The sequence below is a fragment of the Lepus europaeus genome, chromosome 17, assembly GCF_033115175.1.
Source record: "Lepus europaeus isolate LE1 chromosome 17, mLepTim1.pri, whole genome shotgun sequence".
NCBI lineage: Eukaryota > Metazoa > Chordata > Mammalia > Lagomorpha > Leporidae > Lepus > Lepus europaeus.
This window is the reverse complement of record NC_084843.1, coordinates 79,887,242-79,904,633: the sequence shown is the minus strand read 5'-3', so window position 1 is coordinate 79,904,633 and position 17,392 is coordinate 79,887,242. Positions and strand designations below refer to the sequence as shown.

Sequence of the window (17,392 nt, the reverse complement as noted above, 5' to 3'; positions counted from 1 at the left end):
AAGACACTATGATGCCCCCAAATGAAAAAGACACCCCAATCCAAGATTATGAAGGTGATGAGATAGAAGAAATGCAAGAAGTGGATCTCAAAAAATTGATAAGAACATTAAGAAGTTCTCAAAAACAAATTCTTGAACTACAGAAATCCTTAATGGACAAGATAGAAAATCTCTCTCGTGAAAATGAAATATTAAGGAGGAATCAAAATGAAATGAAACAACTAGTAGAACAAGAAACTGTGATAGTGACGAGAAATCATAATGAAATGAAGAATTCAATAGATCAAATGACAAACACATTAGAGAGCCTTAAAAACAGAATGGGTGAAGCAGAAGAGAGAATATCAGACTTATAAGAGAGCACAGGAAAAGAAACAGTGAAACCAAAGAAAAGAAGAGGAAATTAGAAATCTAAATATTGTTGAGAATCTACAGGATACTATTAAAAACCCAACATTCGGGTTCTAGGAGTTCCTGAAGGCATGGAGAGAGAGAAAGGATTAGAAGGCCTTTTTAGTGAGATGCTTGCAGAGAACTTCCCGGGTCTGGAGAAGGACAGAGACATCCTAGTAAACATGACCAAAAGAGATCTTCACCACGACATGTTGTAATCAAACTCACTACAGTGAAACATAAAGAAAAGATTCTAAAATGTGCAAGAGAGTAACGTCAGATTACTCTCAGAGGATCTCCAATTAGACTCACAGCAGACTTCTCATCAGAAACCCTACAAGCTAGAAGGGAATGGCGAGACATAGCTCAGGTACTAAGAGAGAAAAACTGCCAGCCCAGAATATTATATCCTGCAAAGCTCTCATTTGTGAATGAAGGTGAAATAAAGACTTTTCATAGCAAACAGAAACTGAAAGAATTTGTTGCCACTCATCCTGCCCTGCAAAAGATGCTTAAAGATGTGTTACACACAGAAACACAGAAACATGGTCATCAGTAAGAAAGAAGTTAAAGGAAGGTACCTCACAGCAAAAGATCACAGGAAGCTCCATTTCTCTTTGACATAGAATTAAAATCCGATTCTCTGTTAAAGCAATGTGTTAAAGTAATCTATTATGTTCTCTTGATGTCTGTTAAATTCTAATTGTTCAAAAACAGCTGAATTTTTATTAAGAGCTATGGGTTATTTAAATATGTGCTTATTTTCAAAGATTTGAATAATCACCTTGTAACAATGATCAGATTTGGTCTATATTATGTCATGATTTTAAGGAATCTTATTTCAACCAGATATTTTGGATTTTGAGCCTTCTTGGCATTCTTGACAGGCATTCAAAAAATCAAAGTTTCAAACAATCTGGACTCTAAAATTTCCAGTAAATCTTGGACTTTGGTTTTTCCAGTTTGGGACCAAATGAAAAAATCGAAGGACCTATGTCTCTCATCTTATGGAGACACCAGCTAATCGGGCTATTTGGATTATATTAGAAGTACTGTCAAGATGTGACGTGGTACTAAATTTTAAATTTCTATAATGGAAAATGCTATTAATACAAATGTTTGAGAATTAAAAAGTCTAATGATCTTGTGTTACTAGATATGATAGTTATCTTAATGAGAAAGCCCCAGAGGCCTAAAGGGTTAAATACTTGTACAATCCTACAGGTGCTTTCAAAAATACTGTGAAGTAAGCAAGTGCCTCTTGTTGGTTGATGAGTTTATAATTTTAAACATGGCGACTTAAAGTCTTTTGTCATCCACAGTTATATATGATTTGCTGCTCATAAAACTAAAGCGTTGTTGGTTCTGTGTTTAGCTGTCCTCCTAATAGGTTCCTATGGACTTTTTCCAGCCACTTCTATTGTATTCAGTACTTTGGGATGGCTCTTTAAACAGATGAAGCCAATAATGTATTAACAGTACCAACTGAGAGAAAGTATGGTTAACTGAGGTTACTAAAAACAAAAAGCAATTCAAATCAATTGGCAATCTACAAAAAGAGTTAAAGATTTTAAAAGCTATTATTCAAATTGCTATATTGGTCTATTATGTTATGTTATATATGTGTGTACATATTGAATATCCACATGGGAAAATTTTATTAAGTATTTTATTTTAATTGGCTTATAGATAAGATTGTCCATAAATTTAAGCTGCTAAAATCAATCAAAGATACATTTTAATTCGTGTGACCTGAATCTCTGTATCATATGTTTTATACTTGTTGGTAGAAAGAAACTAAAAACATTTTATATGGTTGTGCTTAAGTTTACTGGTTCAACAAACTACACCATGTTAGATGTTTAATAGGTGTTTCCAAATACATGATTCTTAAAATTTATAGAAGGCATTGGACCTTCTGGTAAATGTTTTCTTAAGTTGTTATCTAATGGTTGAAACTGTTTGCTAAGTATTCATGTGATATTGCTATTGTCAGCAAGCGATCTAGGACTTGCTCCCTCATTTCTCTATTCTAAGCCCAACTTGTTCTTTCATTTCTCTATTCTCCTCAAGGTAGGAAACTAATTCTATTATGAAGGAATCTGCAGGACGCACAATTTAATCTTTAGACCTTATAAAAGAGATGGCTAACGTTTTTCTATAATAACATAGCCAAAATAAGAACTTGAATAATAATCTCATAGCTAGATTTACTTCGCCATCAGCAAAGTAAACAGTAAGTAGAAAAAAACCTCCCTTTCAGACCAAAGGGAAAGAAAGTTTTAAAGTGAGAATACAATTTTCCTCATGGGCATTGTCTTGCTTAGAAAAGCTGCTACAGAACATGCCTGTGACTGTAGACTTGTAGTTCAGGCCACCGAAGATTAGAGATGGGACTTGGGCACTCCCTTGACTTGCATCCTCTGGTCTGCTTTAACACAAACCAGGAGGAAAAGAAAGCTTGGCATCAGAAGCAATGGGTGGCAGGCCTATTACTGGCTGATCTGTACAGTGATCTGCCCTCAAGGAGACCCAACAGGCCAGTCCACTGCAGTGGCTTTCAATGTGGTAAGCCTGGGCTTCAGCAGAAGTCAGCTTGTGAAGAGCCCTGGCAGCTCTGCCAAGAGTTGGATCACTGGAAATGGACCTGCCCTGGAGTCGAAGGATGCCCAGGTCAGAGCCACAGATCTTATTGGCTCTAAGCTGAAAAGCCCTTCACTCAGCCCAACTTCCAAAATGACCACTGCAGCTGAGGGATGGTCAAGCAGGGTCAGCAACATTGCAGGCAGAACTGCAAATTTCTTGTTAGAGATGCCACCTGCCTTTACCTGGCCAGCTCTCCTCCCAGGCCAGCCAAGTAATGAAAGTCAACAGAGTGCCTTCCCCTAGGAGGTTCACACCTCCCTTAGGATGTACCCCATGTGAAGAGATAGATAGGTCTGGGCCTCTTAACTTACAAGGCCTAAAGCCCAGCAGATTATTATCAAGCCCCTTCTGTCAGGTTCTATTTGCCTCTCAATCAGAAAACTTAATTGTAGCTTAGACAGCAGCTTTCTTAGCTCCTCTAATAATGACTCTGTCCTTTGTTCTAGACCTTGTCTAGCGCACTTGGGCCTCATTCCTTTGTAATCATGACCTCTACTCTACCACCAATGGCTCTACTCCCAACCTGTGTGTACTGATGGTCCTCTTCCCCACTTCATGCTGTATAATTGTTCAGACCTGGTTAATGCCACTCTTAGGATCATTGGTTACTATCCTCAGCCTGTCTTTTATGACCTTGTCTAAATATGATCAGAGTCGGCGAACTTGGAAGGCTTCCATAGCCTTGGCAACTCATGACCAGAGCCTAGGGTGGTTACTGGCGCCATAAACTAGAGTGTCAATTTGTTGGGTCAACAACAGGAGTCACTGTGCACTTGCTCCTCATGTGGGATCTCTGTCCTTAATGTGCTGTACATTGTGATTTAATGCTATAACTAGTACTCAAACAGTATGTTTCACTTTGTGTTTCTATGTGGGTGCAAACTGTTGAAATCTTAATATATACTAAATTGATCTTCTGTATATAGAGAGAATTGAAAATGAATCTTGATGTGAACGGAAGAGGAGAGGGAGCGGGAGAGGGGAGGATTGTGGGTGGGAGGGAAGTTATGGGAGCGGGAAGCCATTGTAATCCATAAGCTGTACATTGGAAACTTATATTCATTAAATTAAAAAAAAATAATTAAATCTTTAAAAAGCAAAAAAAAAAAAAGATAAGCTTATTTTGGTGTAAAACATTTTGAAATCCATGCATGTGAGGGGTTTTCCATTGGTTTTTGGAAAGTATGTATTATGAAGAATGATGCATAGATTTCAACGTATTTTTTGCACCAGAATGTGCTTACCATTTAATTCCATTTTTCTGTAAAGTTTTAAAAATATCCTGTATGTGGAGCTTAGTGGGCCATTCATCTGTGTGAGAATGTGTCCTCCTACTTTATTTCAGTGGAGAGATTAGGCTTGCCTCCTGCAAGGTGGTCAGAAATGGCTTCCTCACAGAACATGAGCCATTCCATGGGGGCTTCGATTCACTGATGACATAAAACTGACTGTGGCTGATCTTTGTGGCATGACTTCAGCGCTTTATACTGTGAAACTATAAAACTGATATAGCATTACTAAAGATTTGGAAAAAAGAGAAAGGAAAAAAATCATTTCTGTTGCCACATCATTAAAATGCTGTTAGCAGTATTGTGACTTCACTTCTGTATTTACTCACATGGCTGTCACTGCGTGAGTGTCATTTTATCATTGCTTTTATCTTGCCATGGTGTCTGTTGCTTGTAATGCTCACATAATACTGCCTTGATTCAATTAATACCACAGTTCACCCAGCCTAACATTGCCAGAAAGATCTAACTATACATTAAAAATAGTAGTGCTAGAGATTGGTGTTTGGCACAGCAGTTGAGACCCTGCTTTGGACACCCACAGCCCTTATAAGAGTACCTGGTTTTGAGTCCTGGCTATACTTCCAATTTTAGCTTGCTGCTAATGTGCCCCCTGGGAGATTGCAGGTGATGGCTCACATGGTTGGGTCTCTGCTACTTACATTGGAGACCTGGATTGAGTTCTTGGTTCATGGGCATTTGGGGAATGATCCAGTGATGGTATCTCTTTCTGTCTCTCAAGTAAAAATAAATGAATCGATAGATAGTGCTTATTTTGCTTCTTAGTTTGGTTAGAGTGCCCCTAAAGAGTTATGGCAATATTTTTTTTTTTTTTTAATTTTTGACAGGCACAGTGGACAGTAGAGGGAGACAGAAAGGTCTTCCTTTTGCCGTTGGTTCACCCTCCAATGGCCGCCGTGGTAGGCGCGCTGCGGCCGGCACACCACGCTGTTCCGATGGCAGGAGCCAGGGGCTTCTCCTGGTCTCCCATGGGGTGCAGGGCCCAAGCACTTGGGCCATCCTCCACTGCACTCCCTGGCTACAGCAGAGAGCTGGCCTGGAAGAGGGACAACCGGGACAGGATCGGTGCCCCAACCGGGAGTAGAACCCGGTGTGCTGGCGCCGCAAGGCAGAGGATTAGCCTACTGAGCCACAGCGCTGGCCGGCAATATTTCTATGTTAAATTTTGGTTTGAGATTTTTCTTTTCTCATTTTAGGGATTCTTCATTGCTACTTTCTAAAAGGTTTTAATTTTTTTTTAAACTTTTATTTAGTAAATATAAATTTCCAAAGTACAGTTTATGGATTACAATGGCTCCCCCCCCCCCCCATAATTTCCCTCCCACTTGCATCCCTCCCATCTCCCACTCCCTCTCCCATTCCATTCACATCAAGATTCATTTTCAATTATTTTTATATACGGAAGATCAATTTAGTATATATTAAGTAAGGATTTCATCAGTTTGCACCCACACAGAAACACAAAGTGTAAAATACTGTTTCAGTACTAGTTATAGCATTACTTCACATTGGACAATACATTAAGGACAGATCCCACATGAGGAGTAAGTACACAATGACTCCTGTTGTTGACTTAACAAATTGACACTCTTGGTTATGGCGTCAGTAATCTCCCTAGGCTCTAGTCATGAGTTGCCAAGGCTATGGAAGCCTTTTGAGTTTGCCGACTTTGATCTTATTCTGACAGGGTCATAGTCAAAGTGGAAGTTCTCTCCTCCCTTCAGAGAAAGGTACCTCCTTTTTTTTTTTAAATTTTTTTTTATTTTTATTTTTGATAGGCAGAGTGGACAGTGAGAGAGAGACAGAGAGAAAGGTCTTCCTTGGCCGTTGGTTCACCCTCCAATGGCCGCCGCAGTAGGCGCGCTGCGGCCGGCGCACCGCGCCGATCCGATGGTGGGAGCCAAGGGCTTCTCCTGGCCTCCCATGGGGTGCAGGGCCCAAAGACTTGGGCCATCCTCCACTGCACTCCCTGGCCACAGCAGAGAGCTGGCCTGGAAGAGGGGCAACTGGGACTAGAACCCGGTGTGCCAGCGCCGCAGGTGGAGGATTAGCCTAGTGAGCCGCGGCGCCGACTAGGTACCTCCTTCTTTGATGGTCCCATTCTTTCCACTGGGATCTCACTCGCAGAGATCTTTTATTTAGGTCCTTTTTTTCCCAGAGTGTCTTGACTTTCCATGCCTAAAATACTCTCATGGGCTCTTCAGCCAGATCCGAGTGCCTTAAGGGCTGATTCTGAGGCCAGAGTGCTATTTAGGACATCTGCCATTCTATGAGTCTGCTGTGTATCCCGCTTCCCATGTTGCATTGTTCTCTCCCTTTTTGATTCTATCAGTTAGTATTAGCAGACACTAGTCTTGTTTGTGTGATCCCTTTGACTCTTAGATCTATCAGTGTGATCAATTGTGAACTGAAATTGATCACTTGGACTAGTGAGATGGCATTGGTATATGCCACCTTGATGGGATTGTATTGGAATCCCCTGGCACGTTTCTAACTCCACCATTTGAGGCAAGTCCAATTGAGCATGTCCCAAATTGTACATCTCCTCCCCCTCTTATTCCCACTCTTATATTTAACAGGGATCACTTTTCAGTTAAAATTTAAACACCTAAGAAACTAAAGGTTTTAAAATTTTGTACTGATGTTGGATTTTTTCATTTGTTCATAGCACCTAGTGACATAAATGCCTGATTCTACAATTCTCCTTGGAGAACAAGTTCCATTCTCCTATGATCAGGTGTCATGATGTGCTGGTGACTCCCTAGGTGCCGTAGGAACTGGCCATGGCTTTTTACAGGGATGTGCAGCTCGTTGTGTCTTTCCCCTGCTGCTCTTCTCTATATCCCTGTCTTGTGAATATACAGCCAGAAACCAGGGGCCGGCTTAGACCCCTCACTAGGTTATGTAAGTCCCTCTCCCCAAGTGGTCTGTCTGCCCCCTCCACACGCACTGGGTCAAGTGTGGCCTTGATTGTTCACTGCTGGGATTCGCAGAGCTTGGTCCTCTTACTGCCTTTTCTGTTTCTGTTTTTGTTAGCTGCTGTGCACAGGCTTTGCACTTGTTCTGTGACTTCAAGTTGTTTTTTCTGACAGTGCCAGTCAGGACATTAAGATTCAACAATGCACAATGTGGAGGGCAGCAGGTGCAGCTGGAGCCTGCCACCCTGTAAACTGTGGTGCGGGGGGCAGTCGGACCCCTCCCGGGAGGCTGAGACTGGCATCTTTGTCCTCTCCTGCCTCCCACTTTGTTATATGTGCTTGTCCACACCATTGTTGCTGGGATGGGCAGAATCCTTGGTTTGTCTCAACCATCTGGAAAGCGCACAGAAGAGTTTAATTGCTAAATCAGGCAGTTGTCTTCAGGATTGGGCCTTCCCTCCACTCCTCATATAGGGACAGCGTTGTCTGTCTCGCCTCCCCCCACAGTCACACTGCCTGGAGGTCCTAAATAGACGCAGCGTTTGAGGTCTCCCTCCTGTGAATCTTGTGTTAGGCACAGAGGGTCAGAAAGACAAAGTAAAGAACGGGCTGTTGTGGTGCAGAGAGAAGAATTGCTTCGAAGGCCTGGAAAACCCCTTGGCAGATGTGCTGGCGGGGCGAGCCGGAGGCTCCAGGCTCGCCTGTGAACTAGGAAGAGATGCTTGCCCTTCTCCTTACACACAAGGGTTTAGGAAGCAAGAGCTTGGAAATTCACCAGTTTGCCCAACATCAGTTAAAAGGGCACTTGAACCTTAGCCTCTGATTGCTGGTTTTGTACTCTTTGGTTACCTTTCTCAAAACTGGAGGAGTGAGATGGGTGACGGCAGTCTTCTCCGTGCCATCTGGGTAAATCACATGAAGGACAGCACAGAGGAAAAACAAAATGTTTTTTTCTATTATAGTTCACTTCACTTTTATTTTTTTTAAAGATTTATTTTTTGAAAGAGTTACAGAAAGGCAGAGGCAGAGGCAGAGAGAGAGAGACTTCAGTCCACTGGTTTACTCCCAAGGCCGCAACAGTTGGAGCTAGACTGTTCTGAAGCCAGGAACCAGGAGCTCCTTCCAGGTCTCCCATGCTGGCACAGGGGCCCAAGCCCTTGGGCCATTTTCCACTGTTGTCCCAGGCAATAGCAGAGAGCTAGATGGGAAGTGTAGCAGCTGGGACTCAAACGGGTGCCCAAATGGGATGCCAGCACTGCAGGTGGCAGGTTTACCCACTATGCCACAGCACCAGCCCCTATTTTTGTATGTTTTTTAAAAATCGCTTTATTGAAAGACACTTGTAGTTTATGTCCATTATAAATCACTGGTTTAAAGTGTATAATACTATAACTTTTCATGTATTTAAGAGTTGCACAACCATTACCATTATCAATTTCAGAACATTTTTGTTACCCTAGAAACCCTCTCATCATCAGCTCCTCCCTTTACTCCTCCCCCCACCCATTCCTTGGCAACCACTGATCTACCTGCTGTCTCTGCATATTTACCTACTCTGTACATTCCATACAATTGCAATCCTGTATGATCTTTTGTGACTGACTTCTTTGTGTAACATAATGTTTTCCAAGGTTCATCTGTATAGTAGCTTCTATCAGTGCTTCATTTCTTTTTATTGCTGAATATTATTCCATTGAATGGATATACGAAGTTTCATTTTTCAGTTAATTGGCATTTGGGTTGTTTCCATTTTTTGGATATTATGAATAATGTGATATAAACACTCTTGTGCAAGATTTTGTGCGAGCAGATGTTTTCATTCCTGTTGTGTGTGTCTACCCTTAGGCATGAAATTGCTGAGTCATGTGGTTGGCATCTTTAACAGTTTGAGGAAAAGTCAAATTTGTTTTCCAAATTAACTGCATACCTCCCTACCAGTAGTGCGTGAGGGCAGTCAGTTTCACTGCATGCTTGCCAATACTTTATTAAAATTTAATTTATTTTTATTTATTTGAAAGGCAAAGTCTCATATACACCTGGACACACAGAGAGGGGGGACAGAGAGAGAGGGAGAGAAAGAGAGATCTTTCATCTATTGGTTCACTTCTTCCCCAAATGCCTGCAACACTGCAGTAGCCAGGGCTAGGCCAGGCCCAAATCCAGGAGCCCGGAATCCACCAAGTCTTTTGCATAGGTGGTAGGGAACCAAGTACTCGAGCTTCCCTCCCAGGGTGCACATTAGCAGGAAGCAGTATTGGAAGTGGAGGAAGACTTTGAACCCAGGCAGTCTGATATGGGATGCAGTCCTCCCAATTGACAGCTCAATACAACACTTGTCCCTTATTTGTGCTTAATTGTGGATATAATTAAAGTGATATCTCATGGTTTTGGTTTTAGCTCATGATATCGACTAACCCATTTTTCATTGGGTTATTTCTTTTTACTGATTTGTAAGAGTTTTGGCTCATGATATTGAATAACCCATTTTTCATTGGGTTATTTCTTTTTATTGATTTGTAAGAGTTCTTTACATATTCCTTTTTTTTTTTTTTGCATTAAGTGGGGAAGAGGACCATCAGTACACTCAGGTTGGGAGTAGAGCCATTAGTGGTAGAGTAGAGGTTATGATTACAAAGGAATGAGGCCCAAGTGCGCTAGACAGGGTCTAGAACAAAGGACAGAGTCATTATTAGAGGAGCTAAGAAAGGTGCTGTCTAAGCTACAATTAAGTTTTCTGATTGAGAGGCAAATAGAACCTGACAGAAGGGGCTTGATAATAATCTGCTGGGCTTTAGGCCTTGTAAGTTAAGAGGCCCAGACCTATCTATCTCTTCACATGGGGTACATCCTAAGGGAGGTGTGAACCTCCTAGGGGAAGGCACTCTGTTGACTTTCATTACTTAGCTGGGCTGGGAGGAGAGCTGGCCAGGTAAAGGCAGGTGGCATCTCTAACAAGAAATTTACAGTTCTGCCTGCAATGTTGCTGACCCTGCTTGGCCGCCCCTCAGCTGCTGTGGCCTGGGAGTGCAGTGGAGGATGGCCCAAGTGCTTGGGCCCTGCACCCCATGGGAGACCAGGATAAGCACCTGGCTCCTGCCTTCGGATCAGTGTGGTGCGCCGGCCGCGGTGGCCACTGGAGGGTGAACCAATGGCAAAGGAAGACCTTTGTGTGTATCTCTCTCTCTCTCACTGTCCACTCTGCCTATCAAAAAAAAAAAAAAAAAACTCAAAAAGAAAAACCCACTTACTACTATTGTGATCTCCCAAAGAGTGTAAGGTAGCCGAGCAGAGAGCACACACCTCTTGTCTCCTGTGATGTGCTGAACAGACGTTCAGAATGTTTGTAGGGCACAGCGCCCATGCTTGTGCCAGGCTCACCAAAGGCCGGAACTGGAGTAGGTGATGTGTAGTATCTAGATGCTAACATCACCGACTCTGTTTTAAAAACAACATTCTTCTAGCTCACTTTCTTACCCTGTGTGTGTTGATCTTCCAGCTTCTTGTTCCTTGCCCTTGCTTATTGATTCAAGAGCTGTGTGAATGAATCCATTCTGTGAATCCTGGTGCTTTTCTGCTTGGTTAGTGGCACTGTCAGAGGTGGGCCCAGCCTCGTACACACCGGCCTTTGGTCCAGAGAGGAGTTTTGCCTGTCACATGCGACCTTAGGGCGGCCAGACCCTGTTGTTGTTCTCTCCCTGTTGCTTCACCCCCAAGTTTGTGGTTAATAAATGGAAATCCCCACATTAGGGATTCATTCTTTAGAAATAAAAAGCTTCTAGCTACTGTGAAAATCTAAGCAGCATGAAACATTGCTGCATTAAACCATACAGATGATCTGTGTTTAATTGGATTTCTGTCCTGAGTTTGAGAGACTTCAGTGGGGGCAGCCAGGAGAGAGAAAGGGAATGCGCACACGTACACTCAGTTACTAGGTACTTTGGGGGAACATGGGAAAAAGCCAGAAAAAGGGCAGGGCTGGCAGAAATCACTGAAGGCAGCTTATACGAACATGGTTCTTTTCCTTTTTCATGGTTCTCAGGAGAGTCCACGATGACCCGCGTCTTTCCAGCAAAACCCTTTAGAGCGTGTGTGGCAAGCTGCTGGTCTGTGCGTCACATCTAGCCTGCCACCTGCTTTTGTAAATAAAAAGTGTTTTTGAAACGTAACCACTCTCATTCATTCATGTGTTATCATGGCTGCTTTTGTGCTATGACGGCAGAGCTGAATAGCTGGAACAGATTTGCCCATGGTATTTGAAATACGTCTCGCACTTCGCAGAAAAAGTTTACCAACAGACTTTTTGGAAGGTTAAGTATGGATCATAGAGACCTTGAATTTGTTTTAGACTACTTAACCTCTTATCTTACCATTATGTGCACTCAAGGACTGATGGTACTTGATGATGAAAAACTATTTAAGAAACATTCTTAGAATAAATGGTGACGCTGCTGTGTTGAACCCAAGCAACCAGTGGAAAATTGAGCTCTGATTATACATATAGCTGGTCACCAGCCTCTTTCAGGTGTTCCCATCTTGCTGTAAGAGAGAAACGTAGCAATTTTTTTCTCTAGGTGTTTGTTTTCTATCATTTTTTTTTTTTTTTTTGGAGATCGGGCATTAATGTCTTTGTAAATCATTGAAATATCAAATGAGTGTCATGTAAAATACTAGCCTTGCAATCTTGGAAGTTTCAAGGGTGTCTTAGCTTAGTTCTGTCTCCTTCCCATCACTCTTGCAGCTTGAAGTCCATGGCCCAAAATGACGCTGCCAGTGGAGACTCTCTTCTTTGAAGAAGACCACCAGCTCGGAGGCTGGGATGAGCATGCCACTGCGCCCGTTCTCGGCCGTCCCCCAAGATGTTGCCTCTGCTCGCATCTGCAGAAGTAAGGCCAAAGACAAGGAGAGGGATGAACCGGTAAGGGGGAATACCATCTTCAGTTTATTTGTTACTGTGTTTGCATTGGGTATGGTCTAGAATGACACCGGAGTTTCTGCTGATAATGTTCTTGTAAGTGCACAAACAGTTGTGCTCAGAAGGAATTGTGTTCTTGTAGGTTTCTGTGTTTATAGATACCATGTAAACTTAGACCACTTCTAAGTGGTTCCTTGTTGATTAGCCTGGCCTGATTACTTCTGGTAAATCACTGAGAAAATTCTTTGGATTCTCAGAACATGATACAAAAGATAAATTTATTTGAACAAAAATGTAGGAGTGCTTTGCTTGATGTGAGAGCTTCCATAATTAATACCACAAAGCCTGTCTCTGCCCCTGTGTGGCTCACAGTCTGCCTTGACAGTTTAATACACGTGAAAAGTCTAATACGACCAGTGATGGAGGAAGTTCAGGACCACCTGTTTCCACCCCGGTGGGTCAGGAGAGTCTTTCTGGAGAAAATGGCATTTGTGTGGAGGACTGGAATCGTGACCAGAAATAGTGTCTCAGGTGGGAGAAGTAGTACATGCTGAAGACCCAGAGGGTTGAGCAAGGTGTACTTGAAGAGATTAAGAGAGAAAAACTCCAACATAAGTTCCCACTGGGAAGTGGCATCAGAGGAAGTGGGACAGTTGGCAGGAAGGTATCTTAAGGAATTTAGATTGTTGTTTTTGCACAACAGTGAATGGTCAGATCTTTGTCTTTTTTTTTTTACATTTATCTTTTTTTTTTTTTTTTGACAGGCAGAGTGGACAGTGAGAGAGAGAGACAGAGAGAAAGGTCTTCCTTTTTTCTGTTGGTTTACCCCGCAATGGCTGCTACGGCCGGCACACCGTGCTGATCTGAAGGCAGGAGCCAGGTGCTTCTCCTGGTCTCCCATGCAGGTTCAGGGCCCAAGCACTTGGGCCATCCTCCACTGCACTCCCGGGCCACAGCAGAGAGCTGGCTTGGAAGAGGAGCAACCGGGATAGAATCTGGCGCCCTGACCGGGACTAGAACCGGGTGTGCTGGCGCCGCAGGTGGAGGATTAGCCTATTGAGCCGCGCACCGGCCGACATGTTATTTATCTTTTTGAAAGGCATATAGGGAAAAAGAGAGATCTTTCATCCTCTGATTCGCTCCCCAAGTTATAGCCTGGGTTTGGCCAGGCTGAAGCCAAGAGCCAGGGAGGTGCCATTGGGTCTCCCACATGGATGCAGAGACCCAAGCCACTTGGACCATCTTCTGCATTCCCAGGTGCATTAGCAGGAAGCTGGATTGGAAGTGGAACAGCCAGGATTTGAACCAGGGCCCACATGGGATGCCGGCGCTGCAGGTGGCTTCTTAACCTGTTGACCACAGTGCCAGCCCCATGTTTTTGTTCTCAAGACAGCCGCTGAGGCTGCCATCTGGTAACAGAATTAAATGAATGCTGGGGAAACTAGTTAGACTTGATAGATTACTCAGTCCAGGTTGGGCAAACTTTTTCTGTAGAGGGACAGATAATAAAAAAGATTTGGGACTTTTTGGGCCAGTCACTGCTCTTCAGCTGTGCTGTTGTTGTGTGATACCCCAAAAGACAATGTATCATCTCTAACATAACTGTGTTCCTTTAAAATTCCACTTACAAAAGCAGGTGACTGGCTAGATTTGGCCCAGAGGCCAACCCCTGTATGTCCTTGGTTGGGGAAAAGGTGATGGTGACCTTGTCTAGGATAGGACTAATGAGGACAGAGAGGTGCTTGGCTTATCAACCCACTGGCCGGGATGGCTGCAGGTGGAGAGCAACAAGGAGGAGTCAGGGGCTGCCTGCCGGCTGTCTGCTTTACCTGTCCAGAGTAAAACATTTGCTCAGAGCAAATATTTGCTCGTGAGCTGTTACAACATTTCTGCCTTATGTTTAAACTTAATATTTGCCCAAGACTGTAAGGAATCCTTGCTAAATCTAAAATTGAGTCTTGTTTGAAATTGAAACATCATTCCTTCCATTATTCCATATAAAATTTTTAAAAAAATATTTATTTGTTTTATTTGAAAGGCAGAGTTGCAGAGAGAAGGAGAGACAGAGAGAGGTCCTCCATCTGCTGGTTCACTCTCCAAATGGCTGCTAAGGCTGGAGCTGGGCTGGGCTGAAGCCAGGAGCTAGGAGCTCCTTCTGGGTCTACAAGCTTCTGGCAGGGCCCAAGCACCTGGGCCTTCTTATGCTGCTTTCCCAGGCCATTAGCTGGGAGCTAGTTTGGAAGTGGAGCAGCCAGGACTCAACCCTGCGCCCATATGGGATCCTGGTGCTGAAGTTGGCAACTTAACCCGCTATGCCACAGTGCTGGGCATTCCATAGAGAATTTTTAAAAACGAATTCTTTTATGTCATACCTTATAAAGTACATGGATTACCAAGAGTGAGGCATCTCATATAAATTAAAAGTGGTCTCTAAATCATTGCTTTTCTTTTTTTATTGTGAAACTAGTATGTTTTTTGTTTTGCTGAGTTTTGGGAGGGTTGTGGTCAGCATTAATAGAAATGCCAACTGAGAGTGGGGGTGGGGTGGATGGCTTATGGTTGTAGTATTTTCAGTATTTGAGTTTTCAACTTGAGAGAATAGGAGAATACTGTAAAACATGTATCTTTTCTGTATCCTATTGATGAAAGATTCACTTAAATTTGCTTATTTGAAAGTCAAAGTTACAGAGAGAGGAGAGAGAGAGATCTTCTCTCACTGATTCACTCTCCCAATGGCCATAATGGCCAGGGCTTGTAATAAGGCCAAAGGCAGGAGCCATGCGCTTTATCCGGGTCTCTCACATGGGTAGGCAGAGACTCAAGCACGTGGTCATCTGCTGCTGCTTTTCCCAGGCCATTAGCAGGGAGATGGATTGGAAGTAGAGCAGCTGGGACAGGAACCAGTGCCCATATGGGATGCCAGCGTCACAGGTGGTGTTACCCACTGCACCACAGTGCCGGCCCCAGAGGTCTTTTCTTGCAATCTTTCGTAGTCTCGATGGATTGTCAAATATAAGAAAGTAGCAGCTCAGTCTAAGGAGTTTTCTTGTAGCAAGTGGAGGCTGCCAGTCACCTGTTCATTGTGGTGTGGAATTTGGAAACTGGACGGTCAGAATTTCCTGGTATGTGCAGTAGTCCGCTTTGGCTGCTGTAATGGAATAGCACAGACCAGGTGGCTTAAGCAACACACGTTTGCTTTTCGCAATTCTGGAGGCTGGAAGTCCTGTTCGGGTGCCAGCGGGGTTGCATTCTGGTGAGCTCTGGTTTCCTGACTTGTAAACAGCTGCCTTCTTGTCATGTCCTCCCCTGATGAAGGCAAGAGAGGAAGCAGGCTTTTTGTCCTCACGTGAGAGCACTGACCCCATCAGGAGGGCCCCGCCTTCAGGACCCTGTTACCTGCCCAAGGCCTTGTCTTCAGATACCACCACACTGGGGATTAGAGCCAAGAGCTACAGGGTCTGGGGCGGGGTTAGGGGGATGGGGGAGCAGACATTCAGTCTGTAAACTGTGTATGAGGAAGCTATGCAGACTTGTTGGAGTAAAGAAAGGGACAATTTAGGTTAAGAAAGGGCATTGTTTTTGAGACAGCCTGCTGTAAATTCGTTGTGAGTAGGTATCAATGAATGCTTACTGAATTGATCTCTTTGATGGGGCATTAGAATCCCATAGAATTGGGATTCTGATTTGGTATATCGGGGAGAGAGGGGAGCAGTTGAGCCGGCAGAGGCGGCTGACTGTCCTGGGAATCCAGGTACCAAGAGGATGCAGCAGGCGGTACAGCGGCAGCCAGGCCAGGGAGTGCCCCGGTCCATGAGGGCAGCAGCAGCAGCTGGTGCTATGCTGAAAGTGGTGGTTGTACATTTCCAGGGTTTCAGGCCTGGTATCTGGATGGGTTTGGAAAGTCTGTTTTGTCCCCTGGAACTTATTTGTCCTCATCTACTTTCTCTGCCACAAGTTCAACTCAAAATCATTGGTATGATTTCTGATTCTCCTGTGCTCTGGAGCAGGGAGCAGGGAGGAGGAGAAGCCTTGCAGTGGCGGCCCTTCCTTCCATGCTGAGCGTTACTTCAGGAACAACACTGTTCAAGCCTGTGAGACAAGGGACCGTGGCCTTTTACCCACAACCAGACAGTGCACCTGTTAGCTCTGTCACTGTTTCACCTGCGCTTATCGAACGCACACCTGTCTTTAGCACCCATTGCAGGACCCCGCACCTACAGTTCTGGGAGAGCTGGTGACTGCTTGCACAGCACTTAGTGCGCTTGAGGAGTGAAGGAATGAATGCAGGTCAGTGGTGTGGGGACGTCTGTGGAGATGAGAGGAGTGTTCTGTGACCCGTGAATGGACTTCTGTTCCTGTTGCTTGTGAGCTGGGTGAAGGTTTGTTGAAGAATTTTTTCTTGTTGTTGTTGTTCTCTTAGAGTCTTATAAATATTGATCTATTGCCATCTGGCTCTAGTCTGTATTAAGAAACCTGATTTGGTGGTTATTTACATCATTTAAAAGGAAATACATTCTTTAATTCTAGTTTTCTTGGGGGAATTGCCCCCCTTCCTTACAGTTTAAGGAGTAATTGATATTTTTGCTGCTCTTGGTGGTTTTCTTTGGTTCTCATGGGGGGATTTTTGAGCCCTTCAGGTTTTCTTTCAGTTCTGAAGCCCTTTCTAATACCTTTAATGCTGAGCTCTGCTCTGGTTCTCTGGGCCATTGCTGTTAGAGGTTCAATTTCCATATTGTTTTGGCTGTTGTATTTCCTCAAATTCGTTTCCTTTGTTCTGAAACTGGGTCCTTTTCTAACTTGTCCTGTTTTGCTCGCTCTGCACTGCTGACTTTCACTTCTTCCTACGTGTTAAGGAGGTTCATAATTTATTGGTTGCCATCCTGATTGCTTTTAGATTAATGTCTCACCTGGACTTGCTCTTGGTCCTGTGGTTCTATAGCTCCCTTGACATTTTTTGAGATTGGTTTTTGTTTGGTATTTAAACAGCTTTCTTGAACGTACATTGAAAGTGTACAGTTGAATGACTTCAGATATGTATACATGCATGAAACCATCTCCACATCAAGATCACGAATGTATCCATCACTCCCCCAAATTCCCTCACACTCCTCTGTAATCCTTCTCTTCTGCCCTCGCCATTCCCTTTCTCAGACAACCACTGAGCTGCTTTCTTTCCCTGTAGACTGACTTGCATTTTCTAGAGTTACATGTAT

General features: G+C 43.7%; 1 protein-coding gene across 6 annotated transcripts in view; it reads left to right on the top strand.

Annotated features, from left to right (window-relative positions):
• MARCHF8 (membrane associated ring-CH-type finger 8) overlaps window positions 1–17,392 on the top strand; it is a 113,612-nt gene that overhangs the window by 35,001 nt on the left and 61,219 nt on the right. For all 6 annotated transcript variants that reach the window (XM_062214389.1, XM_062214392.1, XM_062214385.1 and 3 more), the window contains exon 2: window positions 12,006–12,182. In XM_062214389.1, the coding sequence (XP_062070373.1) occupies window positions 12,084–12,182 (99 nt within the window). In that variant the 5' untranslated portion in view covers window positions 12,006–12,083. The remainder of the gene's footprint in view (window positions 1–12,005; window positions 12,183–17,392) is intronic.